This window comes from Microchirus variegatus (genome assembly GCF_963457635.1).
Source record: "Microchirus variegatus genome assembly, chromosome: 16".
NCBI classification, from domain to species: Eukaryota; Metazoa; Chordata; class Actinopteri; order Pleuronectiformes; family Soleidae; genus Microchirus; species Microchirus variegatus.
Genome location: NC_139817.1, coordinates 24,056,460 through 24,074,180, shown reverse-complemented (window position 1 = coordinate 24,074,180; position 17,721 = coordinate 24,056,460). Strand labels below are relative to the sequence as shown.

The following is a 17,721-nucleotide window of genomic DNA, read 5'->3' as shown; positions in this document are numbered from 1 at the left end:
AACAATAATAATAATAATAATAATATTAATAATAATAATAATGATAGTAGTGTTGTTCTAAAGTACTCCTTGAAGCAAACTTTAAATAAACAATGTTATTTGTCTACAGCCTGTGTATTTATAGTAATAATAATACTACATTTTAGTGAAGAATTGACAAAAGCTGATCATCATCATCTTCTTTATATATTTTCTTATATATTTCTTTAAATAATCTGATCCCACGATTACTGACATATAAACATTCTTATTGTGATTGACTCACCCTTTTATTATTATTATTATTATTATTATTGTTGTTGTTATTATTATAATAGTTTTGTTATAAAGTTCTTCTTGAAGCAAACTTATAATAAATAATTTTATTTGTCTGCAGCCTGTGTATTTATAGTAATAATACTACTACTTAAGTTTAAAATTAGTTTATCTTATTAATTATTCTTGTTGCCTTTTATCTATAGTTTACCCAAAAAAAATTTTATGTGCGAAAATAAAATAAAAAACACTACTGATAACAATAATTTGCTATTTATACAATGTAACAATGTTATTTGTCTACAGCCTGTGTATTTATAGTAATAATAATACTACATTTTAGGGAAGAATTGACAGCAGCTGATCATCATCATCTTCTTGATATATTTTCTTATTTTCTGCCTTTTATCTATAGCTTACCAACAATTTTTTTTTATGTGCGAAAATAAAATAAAAAACACTACTAATAACAATAATTAGCTATTAACACAATGTATACACTTACAAACAGAGAATTAGGGTCTGTGAAACAAAATAGATACCTTTTCGACAACTTTTGGTATTTTAATTTAAAGGTGAAGTAAGTGGTTTATAGTGCCATCTAGAGGAGAGGCTGAAATTTACAACAAAGAACTGCTCCTCTGCTCACCCCCTCCCTTCCCTGAGCGCTACGGTGTCCTCAGCCGGTCAAATGTCGTCCTCGTCGTCTTTCTCCGTGTCAGCAGATGAGGTTCGTGAGGCGAGGGAGAGGGCGGAGCTACCGCGGCCGTAGCAGACGAAGCGGAGAGAGTGGAGGCGGGACTTCAGCTACAAGTAAAGAGACGCTTGATTTGTTCTCTCGCGTTTGTCCTTACAGGCTCCAGTAGAAACATGGCGTCTCTCTGCTAACAGTGGCTATGCAACCGCGGCCTGCGACCCTGTTATTTTACATGACTTTTTGAAACACTACGAAAAAATGAAACAAAACCTATTATACAGCGACTAGACAATGCAGGAGCACATAATATGTATAAAAAAGTGGATTTTGGGTTATATAAACCCATAAATACTACAGAGTGTCCCTTTAAAAACTGTTCAGGGCTCGTTTTTACGATTCTCCTCAGTTGTGTTGTGTGTGTCACTTAAGTATGTCCCAGTAGACTCGCCGTACTCTCACATGACTTCTACTCCGTGTGACTGAGCTGCAACATTCCTCAGGTGCTACACACACACACACACACACACACACACACACACACACACACACACACACACACACACACACACTGGTGCAGCCTGTGTCTGTCTCCGTGCTTGTGTGTGTGTGTGTTTGTGTGTCGGTTCATATGTGGACAGACATGTGGACAAACGTGTGTCCTTCTGTCGCTGACACACGGAGAAAAACCGCTGATGCCTGAAGTGTCTCAGCTGTGACTCGGTGATGGCTGACATCAGAAGAGGGTGAGAACTACTATCACTAACTAACTAACTAACTAGTAACTGACTACCTAACTAGCTAACTATTTAGCTAGTAGCTAGCTAGCTAGCTAACTAACTAACTAGCTAACTAAAAGGCTTCTACCTGAAACATAGACCTCTGTTAACATGCTGTCTGTCTGCCATTTATCCTGGTGTATAATTTTTTTAAATTATTTAATTTTTTAAACATTTTTTTATTAATGTTTCAGTCAGACAAATACAAAATAAGGTACTGGTACACTATTACAGTTACATGAATTCAAATATATATACATATATATGTATATATATATATAAAAAAATCAAAAATAAATAGTCTTTTATCAGTATCCGCCCAGTCTGTTTTTCTTACTTTTTTTTTCTTCGCAAACATAAACTAAAAAAAATAAGAAAAACTGCAGTCAGGCAACAAAATACACATCAAGCCAAGACCAACATCACAAAACAAAAACACACAGAAAATAAAAACAAAATCACACAACAGCCTAGGAAGTCAAGTAGCACACACATTCTGTCTGTCTGTCTGTTTTAAAATTCTTTTCTGCACTTACTAAAGTAAGTTTTAACCAAAACAATGCCACAAAAGACAGTCGGATAATAAATCAATGTGATTCTGTTTAAAACTAATAATAAAAAATAATATTCAGAGCAAGACATAATTTACTTCCAAATAAAATAAAGACATTTTTTTCAGATTTAAAAAACAAACAGTTTAAAATAACTTACAAAATACGTTTAAAAGAATATAAGGATGAAGAACAGCAGTTTAATCCAGGACAGTGATGGATATGGTTGAATTTAAAGCCAGACATCTATCTATCTATCTATCTATCTATCTATCTATCTATCTATCTATCTATCTATCTATCTATCTATCTATCTATCTATCTATCTATCTATCTATCTATCTATCTATCTATCTATCTAATACATAATAAACCAGTTCACATTAATGAATGAGGCCCTTAGTCTTGTTTTGAGCTTCAGTGTGTACAGTATGTGTGTGTGTGCCAGTGCCATTGTGGTCACATGTGTGTGTGACTGGCACCTGATTGATGGCACATGAGATTCTGGAGCCAGTGGCCATCCCACATCTCCAGAATCTGGGAAACGATAAATAAAAACTGAGTTCCCTGACCGTGTCAAATGAACGAAGTGTTTCCTCTGTGGCACTGAGTGCAATCCTCGAATCCACCAAGCGACCGAAAACAAGAGTGAACACTAACAGGAGAATATTGAAGGGATTTTGGCTCGACCCACACTTTTAGCTGTCTCGCTAATTCCACAGAAGTTCATAAATTCAGTAATTATAAAAGGGACTTTCCAATGATATATAATATAATATAACACCAGTTGGCGGAAATGAGTCTGCAGGGTTTTCTTCCTGCACCTGGCACATGAAGTGTACATCAACTTTATTATGTATGTATTTTTTTTTTTAAATAGTATTGCATAGTCACTTTTTATTTTTCATGTTGTGATCATGCATATTGTCATGCACCAAACAGAAGTACAGAGGTTAAACACCAAAGACTTAAGGGAACTAAGAGAAATAACGACTACATTCATCAGCCACAGAAAGTCTTCTTTACACAGAAAAGCCTATTCTTCTTCTTATTATTATTATTTAGTATTTAATTATACAACGAATAGAAAGTAATCAACATAAGAAAGATATACAATATAAAACAATATAAATTAGAGGGGAAAAACCCAAAGTAAATAAAAATGCAGAGAGGTCAAACCTCGGCCAAGTCGACTACATTTTCCATAGTATCAATAATCTGTTGGATTTGGCTCGAGATCACCGCCAAAAACCTTTAAACGGCATATATATATATATATATATATATATATTAGTGCTGTATATTCTCTGCCATCTGCTGCATTTGCGTCATTAATTTGAGCTTTTATTTTGTAGGTGCACTTATTTCTTTCTCTATGACGGATCCAAGGTGAAAGGAGAGGGCGACCCCACACGAGATGGAATCTGCTTCTTCCACCCTGCAGAGGTTTGACCCTCATAAACCGCCAGTGTTGTGTGCGTGTGTGTGTGTGTGTGTGTGTTTGATGTAAAGACGGTGGCTTCTCCTCGCAGACGCCCGTGGATAAGCAGGAGCTGCTGTGCGGACAGCTGGCCGGCGTGTGCCGCTGCGTCTCCGAGCTGTCGTCCTCTCCCGTGCGCGTGCTGAGGCTGCACCGCAACAAGTACGCCGTGCGCATGAAGGACGACTTCCTGTGGGTGAGTGTTCTCGCGGTGGTCCGGCTGCGACTCGTCAGGATGGTTTTGTTTTGACGAGGCATCTGGTTTTTTCGTTCCTCCTCCTCCTCCTCCAGGCTCTCGGCTGCTCAGTGGAAGTGCCCACCATCAGTGTCTGTGAGCTTCTGGATCAGCTCATACATCTCTTTTGTTTCTACAATGGCTGTGTGCGACAGAGCTACCAGGTACGCTCCCCTGTCCTTTTGTTTAAAAGCCTCATTTGTCTTTTTAGGCACAAGAGACGAGGACCAGCGTTAAAGAGCAGTGTACATTAAGGATGGTCGTCAAGTTTCTGTTTAGGTTAAGTGTGTGTTAAATGTTTTTTTACTCCATAGTATGTTATATATACACACACTCACTTGCCCACTTCATTAGGTACTCAGGAAGTATAATAAAGTGGCAGCTACTGTGTGGTACTTTTTGAAAAAATTATTTTGTTGGTGTAGTGGTTAGCACTCGCTAGTACACGTGTAACAGACCAAAGGTTTTAGTCGAAAATAAAACAAGTTCTTAAAATTAGATTTTTAACCTCTTCTTCCCTGACCCCCTTTTTGGAGTCCCTGCTCGAATGACATGCCCAAACTAAATAGAGTAAATCTCTGCAGTTACAAGCTCTATGTGGATTATCTTGGTATCAAAATTAAGATAACGCTTGTGAGATTCCTCCACAGGTGTAAGTTTCACTGTAGATGCCACTGTGTCAGAGTAAATGTACATGGAACACAGCATAAATGAAGGATTTTTTTCTCTCGCCTAAAAAAAGATTGCATTTTAAAGCAAATATCACCTTTAAAATATGCAGTAGGCGCTTAAAAACACACGGAGGTCATGTAACAACATGTGGACATGAGCTGTGCAAAGTCTGATGCTGCTGAAGTGAAGCAGAGTGAAATTACAGAGGTTTTAGTAAAAAGATGTCTGGGCGTTCTCACTTTTGGCACAGTTTGGCACCATCTGTGCCATTTGAGATTTCTTAGGTACAAAATTATTAAAAACCCATTTAATTTTATTTATATGTCACTAAAGATCGAAAAATAACTTTTTTTGAAAAAAAAAAAGTAAGAACACTCCAAATGGATGCTCCCTGTGCGGTGCGTAATAACAACTCTGTGACTCTGCAGCGTCTTCAGTTACGCAGCACCATAGCTCTAGCTTACCTCGGTCAATTCGGGTGATTGACAGCTTGTTTTAAACCTCTAAACCGGTAGAATCGGACCCCGGTCTCCAAATGCGTGTGAATCACTTCATTAGCGAGTCAAAAGGACATAAATGCATGTTACGCATTTGTGCAGACATTCGCCTTTCTCCAATCAGAACGATCTAATGTCGCTCTGTAATCATCAGTCAGACTGGGATTTGTTCCCAAAGCATGCTGGGAAGTGTAGTTCTTCATTAGGAGTGGTTTTGTTCCGGTGGAAATAACTTGTTTTGATAAACAGCAAAGGTACAAGGTCGACACAGCTGAGACCCCAATAAAATATTCAACAATAACATCATTCTTGTGTAAATACAATCAAAACCTCTTTACACAAGCGCAGTATAGTCTGGCCTAGGCCATAATATGACCTGGGTATAGTCTAGCACAGGCCACTTTTACCCCAGGTCAATTCTGGACTGGGGGTAAACGATTGCCTGTTACACCGGGTTTGCAACCCAGTTGGAACAAGGGCATCTCTGCATGTTCTCCCCATGTGTGCATGGTTTTTCTCCAGGTTCCCCGGTTTTCCTTCGACAGGATTTCCTCCGAAAACATGCAATATAATTAGGAATTAGGTAAATAGGACACTAAATTGTCTCTATATGTGTCCCCTTTCGAAGTCAACTAGCCCAGGACAAGATTATTTTTGTTCTTTTCTGTGTGATGTTGTATATTATATCCGTGATAGTTGTGTGCATGTTCCCCCATACTTCCACACAGTAAGTTATGTGGAAGTAGGAAAGAACAGCACAAGGTAAAGAGGGAAGTCTACCTGCCTTTATGCGTTTAGACTGATCAGATATTTTTATTACCCAATAAGTGTTAACCTCTAATGAGAGAAAGCCACGCATGTGTCATGAGGACTTGTTTTGTGCTTCAGCTCCACAGTCGGGAGACTCTGGCCGCTCGATGGGCTCAGTACCTCTCATACCTGCAGCCGGGATCCTCCGAACTTCACCACGTCTTCAGCTGTTTACGGACCATTGACTCGACTAATGTACGTACATAAGAGTGGACACGGAGGCTTCTTCGGTACTGCTGCTGCACACACACACACATGTTTTCACACAGGATATGACTATGCTGTGCTGTTGTGTAAGTCTTAGCCAAACTTCTGCATATTTATCAAACTGTCTCTGAGTCTAAATCCCAGCTGTTGGCACAGTAACATTGTGAGACTAATCGGTCACATGGCAGATGAAATGTCACCACTTAAATCGTTATATTCTTATTTTGGAAGCACATGTGTTATGTTAGAACTCTTCCGTCGATTTGCTCTGAGCTGGTGACAAATGCTATATTCTGTGTCTTCAGGTTGACCCACTTCTGCTGCTCAAAGCTGCCCTCATTCTTCAGGGCTGTCAGCGCTGCCCTCTAGTGTTGGCAGGCTGTATTCTTTTCAGAGGAAGGTAGGCTGACAGTTTTCTCCACCGCTGTCTCACTGGCATGTTTTAATGATTTATTTGAAAAGGTTCCCCCCCCCCGCCTTCTTTGTCTGCAGAGTTGTGAGCACACAGATGTCACCGGAGCTCACGGTGAAGGTCTTGTTTCATGAGAGCGAGACGTACACAAGAGTAAGTCTTTTCTTTGACTCGGTTAGAGCAGCGTCCCTGGAATGTCGTCCGTCTGTTGCACACCTCGCTGACTCGGTCGCTGCAGCCACACGACTCGGTGTTTTCCTGCTGCAGATACCTGTGGATCCTCTTTGAACTTTGACCTTTGGAAACAGTGTTTGGTTCTCATGCTCGAGCCACATCTCCACAAATACAAGAGCCTTTCAGTTTCACCTGGTCATCACAGGTCTCATAACGCACGTCCTTGTTCTTGACTATTAAATCACTTCCTGATCACACTGACATGTGCATGTCATGTGATGTTTTTAGCTTTGTTTGCATGGATGCAGATTGCATTTGTTACAAAGTTAAAATGCTGTTTTCAAAGGAAATTGCAGAGGTATATTTCATTAACCCTAAGACACCTAAGCCTCAAATTGTCCGTTTGGACTTTCTTTCTTGTTTTAACTATAAAAAGGGCCAGAAAGTGTCACTATCTGACAGTGTATTAACAATTTGAAATGAGTCTTTGTCTCAGTGCCAAAAAAATGGAAATGGAATGTTTTTCCAGCTCTCTCCTCTCTGGTGACAAAGACTCTTGATTTGTCGGCTTCCTGTGAGTGAAATTACCGTAATAACCCTATGCTGGGGCAACTTCTTAGCTTTCAGAAACCGTTTTCTTTTTTTTTAAGTTTTTCTGATTGCAAAAACAGTTGTGCAATTACGGTAATGCAGAGTGCGCTTGCACAAACGCGTCTGTTGCTTGGCAACCAGGCTTTTTGTTGTTGGTAAGATTATTATTATTTAAACATCAGTAGGTTAGCTGTAGGCAACTGGACTTGATGTAGTTATGTCGATGACTGAGAACCTTCACAGGCTTTAAATCGTGCCAGTGTAACAGAATAAACCTGGGGCTAAAGTGGCCTATTCTAGACGGGTATATTATGGCCTAGGCCGCTTTAACCTTTACTTTATTGTTTCAGCTGTGTCATGTACGTTAACTGACTACAATCTTGAAATAAGAACAACAATCCTCAGGACTAGACTAGACATAGACTTTTATTACGTCAACCACGAAAGCCGCAATCAGTCAAAATAAAAGACTCCACAAAGATCGAAGATTATATTAAGAGAAAATGTGAAATGTCAAAAGTTTGTCAGTAATTCGAGACTTGTTTTGGATAAATGTATGAAACTTACTTAAGTGGTTGATGATTTTTGTATCCTACATTTTATCAGGTCGCTGATTGGGGAAAAAAAAAGAAGCTAATTTCAAGCACATTTATTTGCAGATAAAATATAGATTATTCTGGGTTTATACCTGGGTTTGTTCTGGGCAGGGGTTAATTTGGTTTGTTACACCTGTACCCAAAAACAAACATACAGGTACAATCACTCAACCGTAGTGTAACGACACAGAATAGTATTGACATCCTGATCTAACTCTCTGTATCAGAAATATCACAACACAGAAAACACATCAAAAACGCCTTCTTTTCTACTTTGATGAAGCCCCAGAGTTCCAGCAGAGCCAGCACCTCCAGCTCGTCCAGTGTAGCCGTCGGCTCCACTCCGGTGTTCCTGACCGCGTCTGAGCTGCATTACCTGCAGTCTGCTCCTGTCAACAAGGACACCAGGTAACATCTGTCCAATCTGAGGAAATATGTGTCTTTAACAAGCAGCTTTAAATAAAAATAAATGAAAATTATGCTGTTTTAAATCTTCAGGTCCCACTCGACTCCACAAAGAGACGCTCCCCCGGCAAAGACTCGTCTGTCCAGAACTCTGTCTGAAATTGCCTCCACTGAGTCTGATTCACCCGATCCAGGTCCGTCTCAGTCTCCCGACAAAGTGTCCCTCAGCTGCTCCACGTCAGAGTCTGATAACTCTGCGTTTAGCCCGTCTCAGAGCACAGAAAACCCCCTTATCCCGCCGCCACAGACCCCCGAGCCGCCGTCCTTCTCAAATGGACAACACTGTCCTGAAGCTGAGGAGGAGACATTTGAGGAGTCGTACTATCAGAGCTTCCAGAGCAACGGAGACGGAGACATGCTGGGACATGACCGGGACAACTCTCTCCTCGGTGCAGGGCGACAGGGAGCTTGTGGGCCGGAGTTTGACTTCCAGGGCGATGAGTCAGACTCGTGTGGTGATGAGGTGCTGGAGGAGAGAGGAGTCGGCTGTGGGAGTGCGGCGCGAGGTCACACGGCAGAGCTGCGGAATCCTCCTCCTCCTCCAGAGGAGAGTCCACTGATCCCCATGACACTGTACCTGCACCGGGTCAAAGGCTTGGTGCTCGCCCTGCTGGTGGATCCTCACTTCTTAAACGACAAAGCCTCTATGGAGGAAGTGGTGAGAAACAAAAAAAAAAAGTCACTGTGATCTCTCTCTCTCTGTCTCTCTCATCTTTGTCACATTTTCATACTGAATCTCTGAGAGCACAAAAACTTCAGCTTAGTTCTTTTGATGAATGGAACAAAAGAGGCTTCATGTAGTCGCTCCATTACAATGTCACCACAATCCACCAGCTGTGACTCTGTGAATTTCAATTCAGAGTGCAAGAGTGCACTAATTTGCCTTTCTCATGCTAATGCATCGGTGCTGCCTTTATGGTTTGTATCCAGTATCACGGCAGCCTGGCTTCACTCAATGGACTGGAGGCCCATCTCAGGACCATCTCTCCAGGGGCCCCGTGTGCTCCAGGACCCTACATCTTTGCCCACTTTGACTGCATTCAGAGCACACTGACAAGTAAGGAACATTTCCCTTTTAGTCACACTTAACGTTTCTCCACCTAGTGCCCGGGGGGAGGGGGGGGGGGTTAGAATCGGGTAATATTTGTCTTTGCATGAGTGAGAACTGCTGTGATCTGCATTTTCTTTGTGCAGCAGCCAGGCCTGTCCAGGTTAATGTGCTGCTGTTGTTGTGTGTCTCTGCAGCCAACCTGTCTGGTCGACCAGGGGGAGCCCCGGAGCATCCTTTTGTCAGGGCCACATCGCTTCTTCACTCGCATTTCTGTAACACTAAAACTCTGCAGGAGGCTATTATAAGGTCAGTGTGGCAGTGATGTGGTTGTGTGTGTGTGTGAGAGAGAGTGAGTGTGTGTGTGTGTGTAGAGGTGGGAGTGGTTTTCATGCCTTTCTGGGCTCCTCTCAACTCGGAAAGTCGGGGGTGGAGGTTCTTCAGTTTAACTGTGTGCATCGTCACATCCCACCAATCGCCTCCACGTTCTTCCTTTAGTTACCGACCACACGTCACACTGCACACAACTCACTTTTGGTGACCCGCGTGTCTCTCCACGTCGCGTCGTCCTCTTGTGCCGTCATTCTCTGAGATGTAAATGTGCATGTGACGTTTAAATCGCAGGAGTGCCGGCGCTGCCGTGTATGGAACCCGCAGCGTGGCCCAGGAGACTTACTTCCAGCAGCACGGAGGATCGCTGAGGAACTCTGGCATCCCCAACCACCAGGACAGCGCTTTCTCGCTGCCCAGCAAGGCCCGACACAGACTGCTGAAACATGGGGTAAACCTGCTGTGACACCACAGCTCTGTGAGCTCTGCTCAGTGTTTTTTTTTTTTTTTTTTTTTTTTAAATGAAGAGCTGAACATGAGGGGTGACATGATGGTTATGTCCACCTGTCTTTGGAACTGCTGTTTTTAATCTTGTTAACGCAAGCGTTTGTGTTAGGAAAACTTTAGATTCATAACATTTAACGTTATTTAACGTCATTATTATTAAAGCTGCGGCGTGTTTTGTTTGTCGATATTGTTCTGCCTGTGTTCTGTCCAGCAATATTATATGACCTGATAGAGGGAGCGTTAGTGTGTATACGGCGACAGCGCCGGGGCGGGCGGGGGACAATAAGCATTTGTGTTATTTGACTTTGAGCAGAATTCACTTTCACATCTTTGTGTTTTTAGTCGTCTCTCTGTACTCTGTACACAAATGAATCACTTCCTGTGTGCAGCGCAGGAATGCTTTGTGTCTGAGAAACTGTGTGTGTGTGTGTGAACTTTTGTGACAGTGGTTTGAATGTAACAGGTGTTTGTTTATATTTAAAAGTCGCTTCGTCTTCATTTATGCGTTTGCTCCAAAGTGTAAAATTAGTTCTTTCGTGTTATTTTCCAGGCTTTTTTTTTTGAGTTCAGATCATCCGCTTTTTTAAAAAAACAATCTGTTCTACTAAAATGTGTTATGAAGAAAATCAGACTTAAATCTTTATCCTGTTAATGCATTCACATGCTCCCCCCCCCCTCCCCTCCCCTCCCCCCGCAAAGCTGAATTTGTTTATCACAAAAAAAAAATCTTAAATGAACACAAATATTTCATTAAAAAAATGACTATTGTTGTGTTGTTAAACTCATAGTTAGTGGAAATTAAATGATTAAAGGGTCTTGTCAGTGCTGACTATTATGGGAGCTGCTTTAGTGAGTGCTTGTTTAAAACCATGGGGGATACATGGTGTTATTAGGGCCATCCATCAGCAGCCTGCATGTGACCCTGCCCACTGACCTCTGACCCTTTGCTCACAGCTGAGGTCAGGATGACGCGCTGCTCCAAACGTCTCCACCTGAAAAAAATCCAAAACACCTTCACGTGAAATGCTCCTGTTCTGTGTCCCGAGCTTCGTTGCAGTTGCAAACGAGCTCGTCCTCGATGATCCAAATATTGCAGTAATTAGAGTCATTAGCTAAGCAGTTGAATGTGAATGGACGGAGTCGGCGCTCTTTGGGGCGCCTCATTATGCAGGCGCATTAAAAGAAGGCGATGGGGGGCAAATGGGTGGTTAAAGGAAGGGACAAAAAGAGGGGCAGGGACAGCGAGGAGGGCCGGGATTCAAATTCTAAGTGCTAAGTTGTTCCCTTTGTCAGTGGCGTATATAACATGCAGAGCACGAGGAGCCGGGACTTCAGTGAAGCTGCCTGGAGTTCATCAGTGAACATTCAACGAACTCTCACCATGTCCTCGCACCGCTTTTGGATTTCTATATTCCTCCTCTCGGCGATGACAGGTGACACTGGAGTACGTGGTCGCGCGGTACGGACGCGTGGATTCGTGTCGCAGCCTCGAAGAGCCGCGTTCGAACCCGCGGCGTCAGCATTACGCGCGGGATCAACATTACGCACGGAATGGACGAGGCGGCGCAGGCACGCGGCGGAGGAGGCGCACCGGGAGCGCTGCGCGGAGCTGGCGGCGCCGTGGATTGAAAACGCGCAACAAGCTCCCGAGGATAACGCGACCGTGTTGCAGCTGCACGGTCGGCCTTTCTCCCCGGGATCGTCCCGGGGTTTGGTGTTCCCGGGAAAATCTCTGTTCAACTTAGTCCGCAGGGTTTACCAGTGCTGTCAGGAGGGGCTGACCTGCAGGCGCGTGAAGGGGATTCAAGGTCGCATGAACGGAGGTGAGGCTTGTTCTAATAAACCATGTTGTGATACTGAGAGGTTGTTTAGTGTTGACCCAGAAACAAGTAAAGTGTGTTTGAGATGGTGCGTCATCATCATCTTTATCACGTGACGTGATGTTTGGGTTTGTATCAGAGAACTTTCCTTTATGTCTCACTGAATTCTTCTTTTAGTTGATAAAAATGTGGCGAGGTCATGTTGAAATGTATGGTTTCAGTCAGTTAAAGGATGGGCTGCACTTTCACTTAACCAAACACTGGACTAAACACTAGTTTTGCAAGAGTCCCACTAATCTGTATAGACCTGTAGTCGGTGTGAAAGCAGTTTGGGGGACATGAGTACAGCATGATTAATAACACAGCAGTGTAAAGGTCTGAATAATCTGCATGTAAATGAGCCTCTGCTGGCTTTATGTCCCTCCTGCTGACAGATTAACAAGGTCTTACCTCAGTGGCAGAGATTGTTTTCTGATCCCACACATTTAACAGGTCCTGACACCAGTGTTTGTGCTGCTCTGTGACATGAAATGAGTTGAACTGAACTGTGACACTGACACACTCCTCTTCCTCCTCTTCCTCCTCCTCCTCTTCCTCCTCAGACAGAGATGTGGAGTTCCTCCTGACGAAGGAGATTTTGTCGCTGAAAGTCATGAGAGCTGAGCTCCACCTTCAGCTTTCTAACCCCCATCACCTGGACGTCCACCCCGTGCTTCCGTCCATGGCAAAGCGCAGCCTTCCCACCAGGTAAAAGCACTTCTCAACACAGTTTCCCTAACATCACTGCATCAAAGGTCTCCAGTGTAAGAATTAGTGACCCTGCAGAGTGTGACAAGCATGACTGCTTCTGCTTTAGTCATTTTTTTTCATGGTTGGTTTTTCGGGGGTAATTTTTTCAGATTTTAGAGAGCGTTTATACATGCATTCATTCCTTTATTGAGAAGTTCGACTTAATGGTAAAAATAAATACCCAGAAAAAAACAGATAAAATTACAACGAAAAACAGAAAATAATACTCAGAAAATTACCACGAAAAACAGAAAATAATTATCACAAAAAACAGAAAAAATACTCTAAAAACCAGAAAATATACTCCAAAAAAACTGAAAAAGTATCCCAAAAACAGAAAAAAAAAACAGAGAAAAAATACTCTAAAAACATTAAAGAATTACCACAAAAAACAGAAAAAATTACCACAAAAAACAGAAAAAAACACCACAACAAAACAGAAAAGAATTACCACAAAAACCAGAAAAAGTACTCTAAAAAACAGAAAATATACTCCAAAAAACTGAAAAAGTATCCAAAAAACTGAAAAAAATCCAGAGAAAAAATACTCTAAAAACAGAAAAAGAATTACCACAAAAAAACAGAAAAGTTTACAACAAATCAGAAAAGAATTACCACAAAAACCAGAAAAAATACTCCAAAAAACTGAAAAAGTACCCCAAAAACAGAAAAAAAAACACAGAGAAAAATTACTCTGTAAAATGACAACCCCCTAATCCCCCCAGAAAGAATGACTAGAAAAAAAGAACAAATGACTCTAAAAAACATTTAAAAATTGTCCAAAAAACCCAGAAAAAAGTACTCTGGAAACAGAAGAAAATAACTACGAAAAGCAGATAAAAATTACTCAGAAAACAGAAAAAAAAATGTGTCAAAAAAGGTTTTCATATCTTATTTTAAGGCTGTTCACAGGCCTTCACTGCTGAATATACAGACTTTGTTGCTCTGTTGTAGAAACAAGATGGTGGCCTTCATAAGTTCAAGTTCCCTTGCATTAAATACACATAAAAGTCTTATTCTTAGGTTTACTTACTTAGGAAAATAGTGAATATACACTCGTGCAAAGTGAAGACGACTGATCTATGTTTGTCTTTCTTTCCTTCAGATACAGTTTGTGGTCACAGGGCAGCAGAGTGGAGCTCAGAGTGGACTTGCTGTTCCTCCTCCAGAGTCTGCAGGAGGTGGCAGGTGGTGCCAGAGGGGGTCCCAGCTTGGTGAACATGCGGGGAATGGCGTTATCTTCCAGGGGGGGGAACCCTGCTCCTCACGCTCTGCAGGACGCTGACGGCCAAGAGTGGGGGGATGGTGACGGTGACGTTGACGGTGATGGTGTGGCCAGCGAGCTGCCTGCCCTGGATCTAGGCCTAGTCCTGGGTTGCAGCCAGGGTGGAGCAGCAGTGTCGTGTGGAAGTGGCGACGTTCACCTCTCACACACGCCTTTCATGGCTCTGTACTACAGATGAAGTCTGCTGAGGAACTGAAAAAGACTTAACGGGAATGATGCACTTCAAACGTCAAATCTATTAATTTATAAATGTCATGTTTTGTAATATATAATAATTATATTTTGTAAATAGTTAAAAAAAAACAACAACGATTTACTGTGAGTTTATGGAGTTTCTTTCTTCCGTCATTAAAACTCTGTCTAACTTTGGCTCTTGACAAAAGTGTGTGGTCACCTCGCCTCGTTCACTTTGTTCAGCTGTGTTTGTCTTTGAAATATTCTCAGATTATGTCGGTCTATTTTAAGACGTTTTTACAGTTGGTGGAAAAAGGAAAACACCTGCACAAACAAAAAGGGGTCTGTACTTGTTGTTGTGACCACGCCCGACCTGTTCAAAGTTTACATCTTTTTCACAAAGTTCTACAGCTCCAACAGACTTCCAACTTGATACTGTGAATTCGCAGGAACAGTATTTAATTTATACTGGCGTTAAAATTTGAAACGACCTCGCAAAGACCGCGGTGAAGTTAGTTTCAGGTTGGATATTCAAAGGACATTCGCTCCAGAGCTAGCAGCACATTCTTCCGTCTCCACCCAGGGATAGGTGCATGATCACGGCTTGTACCAAAGTCAGACCCATCGCTCTTGACGACTGCGGTCTCATTTAGGGACCATCAACAAATTACTGTTTAAATGCCAAAATGGACAGATTAACCTCTCTTTACTGTGACTTTTTTTGTCACATTTTGGACGACATACTAAAGTATGACATTTTTGACACATTTTGGACGACATACTATACAATGACATTTTTGTCACATTTTGGACGACATACTAAAGTATGACATTTTTGTCACATTTTGGACGACATACTAAAGTATGACATTTTTGGCACATTTTGGACGACATAGTATAGTATGTCGTTTTTGTCAAATTTGGAGCAAATTTTTTTTCTCCAAAAATGGTCACATTTTGGAGACATAGTATAGTATGTCGTTTTTGTCAAGTTTTGGACCAAAAAAAGTGTTTCAAGAAAATTGTCAGATTTTGGACGACATACTATAGTATGTCGTTTTTGTCAAATTTTGCCTTAGGCAGCTCCATTCAAGGGAATGAGATCAAATAAGACGAGATAAGATTTTATTGATCCCCCACAGCAGCACAAAGGGAAGCAGTATAACGTTTTTTATATAACGTATAAAAAATAGAAATAAGACCAGGAACAAAGTGAAATCAAAATACAGGATAAATAAATGAGGCAACAATGTACAATGCTAGAAAAAGTGACAGCATATGTAGTAACAGACAGCACAGCAAGTGATTAATTGCTCTTAAAAACCTGTGTTAAAATAGGTCTATGCTGCTTTAAGGCGTGCGTTGACCATAAACTACATTTCCCACAATGCACGGCGATTGCGTTACCCGCAAAGTGACGGCATCCCTTTTGACATGTTCATTGTACTTTGTAATAAAATGCGTTGCCTTTATTTCGACATGTTCCGCTACTACACGGTGTTTCCGGTTTAGTTTGATCTCATTTTCTTAGCTTTACTCGCTGTCAGATGTTCTTCTAGTCTGTGATTGGTCACTTTCTACCTGGGGCGGTTTTTTTTGTTTATAAATACCCCCTGTTTACGCCCGCCTCCAGTCTTCTGGAGGTCTGCTAGCTGTCTCCACGTTGGCATCGACATATGAGCAGCTGTTAGCAGCGAATGTCATCTCTGCCAGCGACTTTAAAACGAATTTGCAGACCGTCGTCATCGTGTGGCTCCGGACTTCAGCAGCAGCAGCAGAGCAGCAGCATGAACAGCGGAGGAACTAAGGTTAAATCGCTTTCTGTCCTTAGCACGAGGCTCCAGGTGGCTAGTTAGCATGCTATTAGCTTATTAGCTTCACGTCGCTCCCATATACGCGGTGAAAAAACACCAGATAAACCGATGTAATTGAACGAATCATTAAAAATAACAGTGTGGCCGCGGGTCCTTAAAAAGTCGTCAATCAATGTTCCTAAAAATAAGGCCTTAAATATGTGTGTGTCTTGGCTAAAGCGTCTACAGGTGGCGGGCAGCATTGATTAACCACTCGACAACATGGAAAAGTGCAAGTTTAATCACAAATGGCTTAAAAATAATGAGTATTGTTGGTTGAGGTCGGTGCCTTGCAGCGCGTATGAAGCTAGCTGCATCATATGTCGTAAAAATGTTCCCCTTTTGATATGTATTTCCATTGTAAGTTTGGTCTTTCGTTTAGAGGTGGTATTAAAAAGGCTTAAATTTAACTTGTTTATACCTGTAGACACCGGATTTTAAATGACTGAAATGTCACTTTTTAAAATTTGTCAAAACAGAAACATTTATAATCAATTTTACTATGTTTTTGTATATATACTTTTGCAACAAAACACAAAATATCCAAATTAAAGTGTAAAAATGGGCCGTTTAATGTAAAATCTAAATAATGTGATTCATTATTTTCAATGTGAGCCTCTAAACTATGACACAGTAGATGTAGACAAACTGATCTTTTGTACTTGACTTCTGAAAGAGCACAAGTTAAACCATGTCCTGTCTTCTCATCTGCAGAAAACTGAGACGTCCATCATCTTCTCCATGACGTCGGCTGCTTCTTCCACCGCTCTGAGACGATGAGTATTCACTTCCATTTGTATTGTGTTTAGTCTGCTCCATGAGCGTGGAGATGTAGCCAAACAGTGGAGAAGAAACTCTGTTCTTCCTCGCTTCCCTACATCTCCATAAACTAATGCACATGTTTAGTGTTGTAGTGTGATTTGTTTATCTAAATAAAGCTAAAAAGTAAATGACAAACATTTTGTGCTAAAAGTCCATTTCTGTTGTATTAGCTATATTGATTTGGTTTAGTGAAGTTGTGTCTGTCAGCAGGTGAACACAGATTATCAGCTGAGACGACAAAGTTTAACCTCAAAGTAACAGTTGTAACCTTTGACAGAGACGTCTTCAGTGATCATAGTGACACAACTTCAGAGGTGGTGTAGTCTTACACTTATCACTAAAGTTGTGTCACTATGATCACTGAAGACGTCTCTGTCAAAGTTAACTGTTGTGGTTTCTTTGTCGTCTCAGCTGATAATCTGTGTTCTCTGCTGACTGACACTAGCTGTTTGTTATATTGAGCTGGTACTTAAGCTTTTTTTTTAACTCTGTCATTGTCTTTCTTGGTGTCACTTTAGTAAATGTTTACTTTATAATTTTTCCACTTTGTGTTTAACTTCTTTCAACAGATCCTCTGGTTGTTCTTTGTTAGAATGTATTCTGTCTTTAGCTCCAGTTGTAACTGGTTCATTGAATGTAAATGTTTGTACTTATAATATATAGTTTGTCTTTAAA

The 17,721-nt window shown here is 41.3% G+C and overlaps 1 protein-coding gene across 1 annotated transcript; it reads left to right on the top strand.

The window, feature by feature from the left end:
• The first annotated feature begins 1,503 nt into the window (after positions 1 to 1,503).
• Positions 1,504 to 10,874, top strand: hps4 (HPS4 biogenesis of lysosomal organelles complex 3 subunit 2). Its single transcript, XM_083902185.1, has 12 exons — positions 1,504 to 1,695; positions 3,635 to 3,725; positions 3,812 to 3,955; positions 4,051 to 4,158; positions 6,052 to 6,168; positions 6,486 to 6,580; positions 6,673 to 6,745; positions 8,237 to 8,361; positions 8,452 to 9,076; positions 9,349 to 9,475; positions 9,664 to 9,775; positions 10,091 to 10,874. The coding sequence occupies exons 1-12, from the start codon at positions 1,676 to 1,678 to the stop codon at positions 10,260 to 10,262; spliced, it is 1,809 nt and encodes a 602-aa protein (XP_083758311.1). The 5' UTR covers positions 1,504 to 1,675; the 3' UTR covers positions 10,263 to 10,874.
• Positions 10,875 to 17,721: the final 6,847 nt, after the last annotated feature.

Bases quoted from the DNA above. Each gene is read 5' to 3' on its own strand.
- hps4 (XM_083902185.1), top strand. From the start codon at position 1,676: ATGGCTGACATCAGAAGAGG. The intron at 1,696-3,634 runs GTGAGAACTACT...TTTATTTTGTAG, and splicing joins ATGGCTGACATCAGAAGAGG to GTGCACTTATTTCTTTCTCT. The intron at 6,169-6,485 runs GTACGTACATAA...CTGTGTCTTCAG, and splicing joins GGACCATTGACTCGACTAAT to GTTGACCCACTTCTGCTGCT.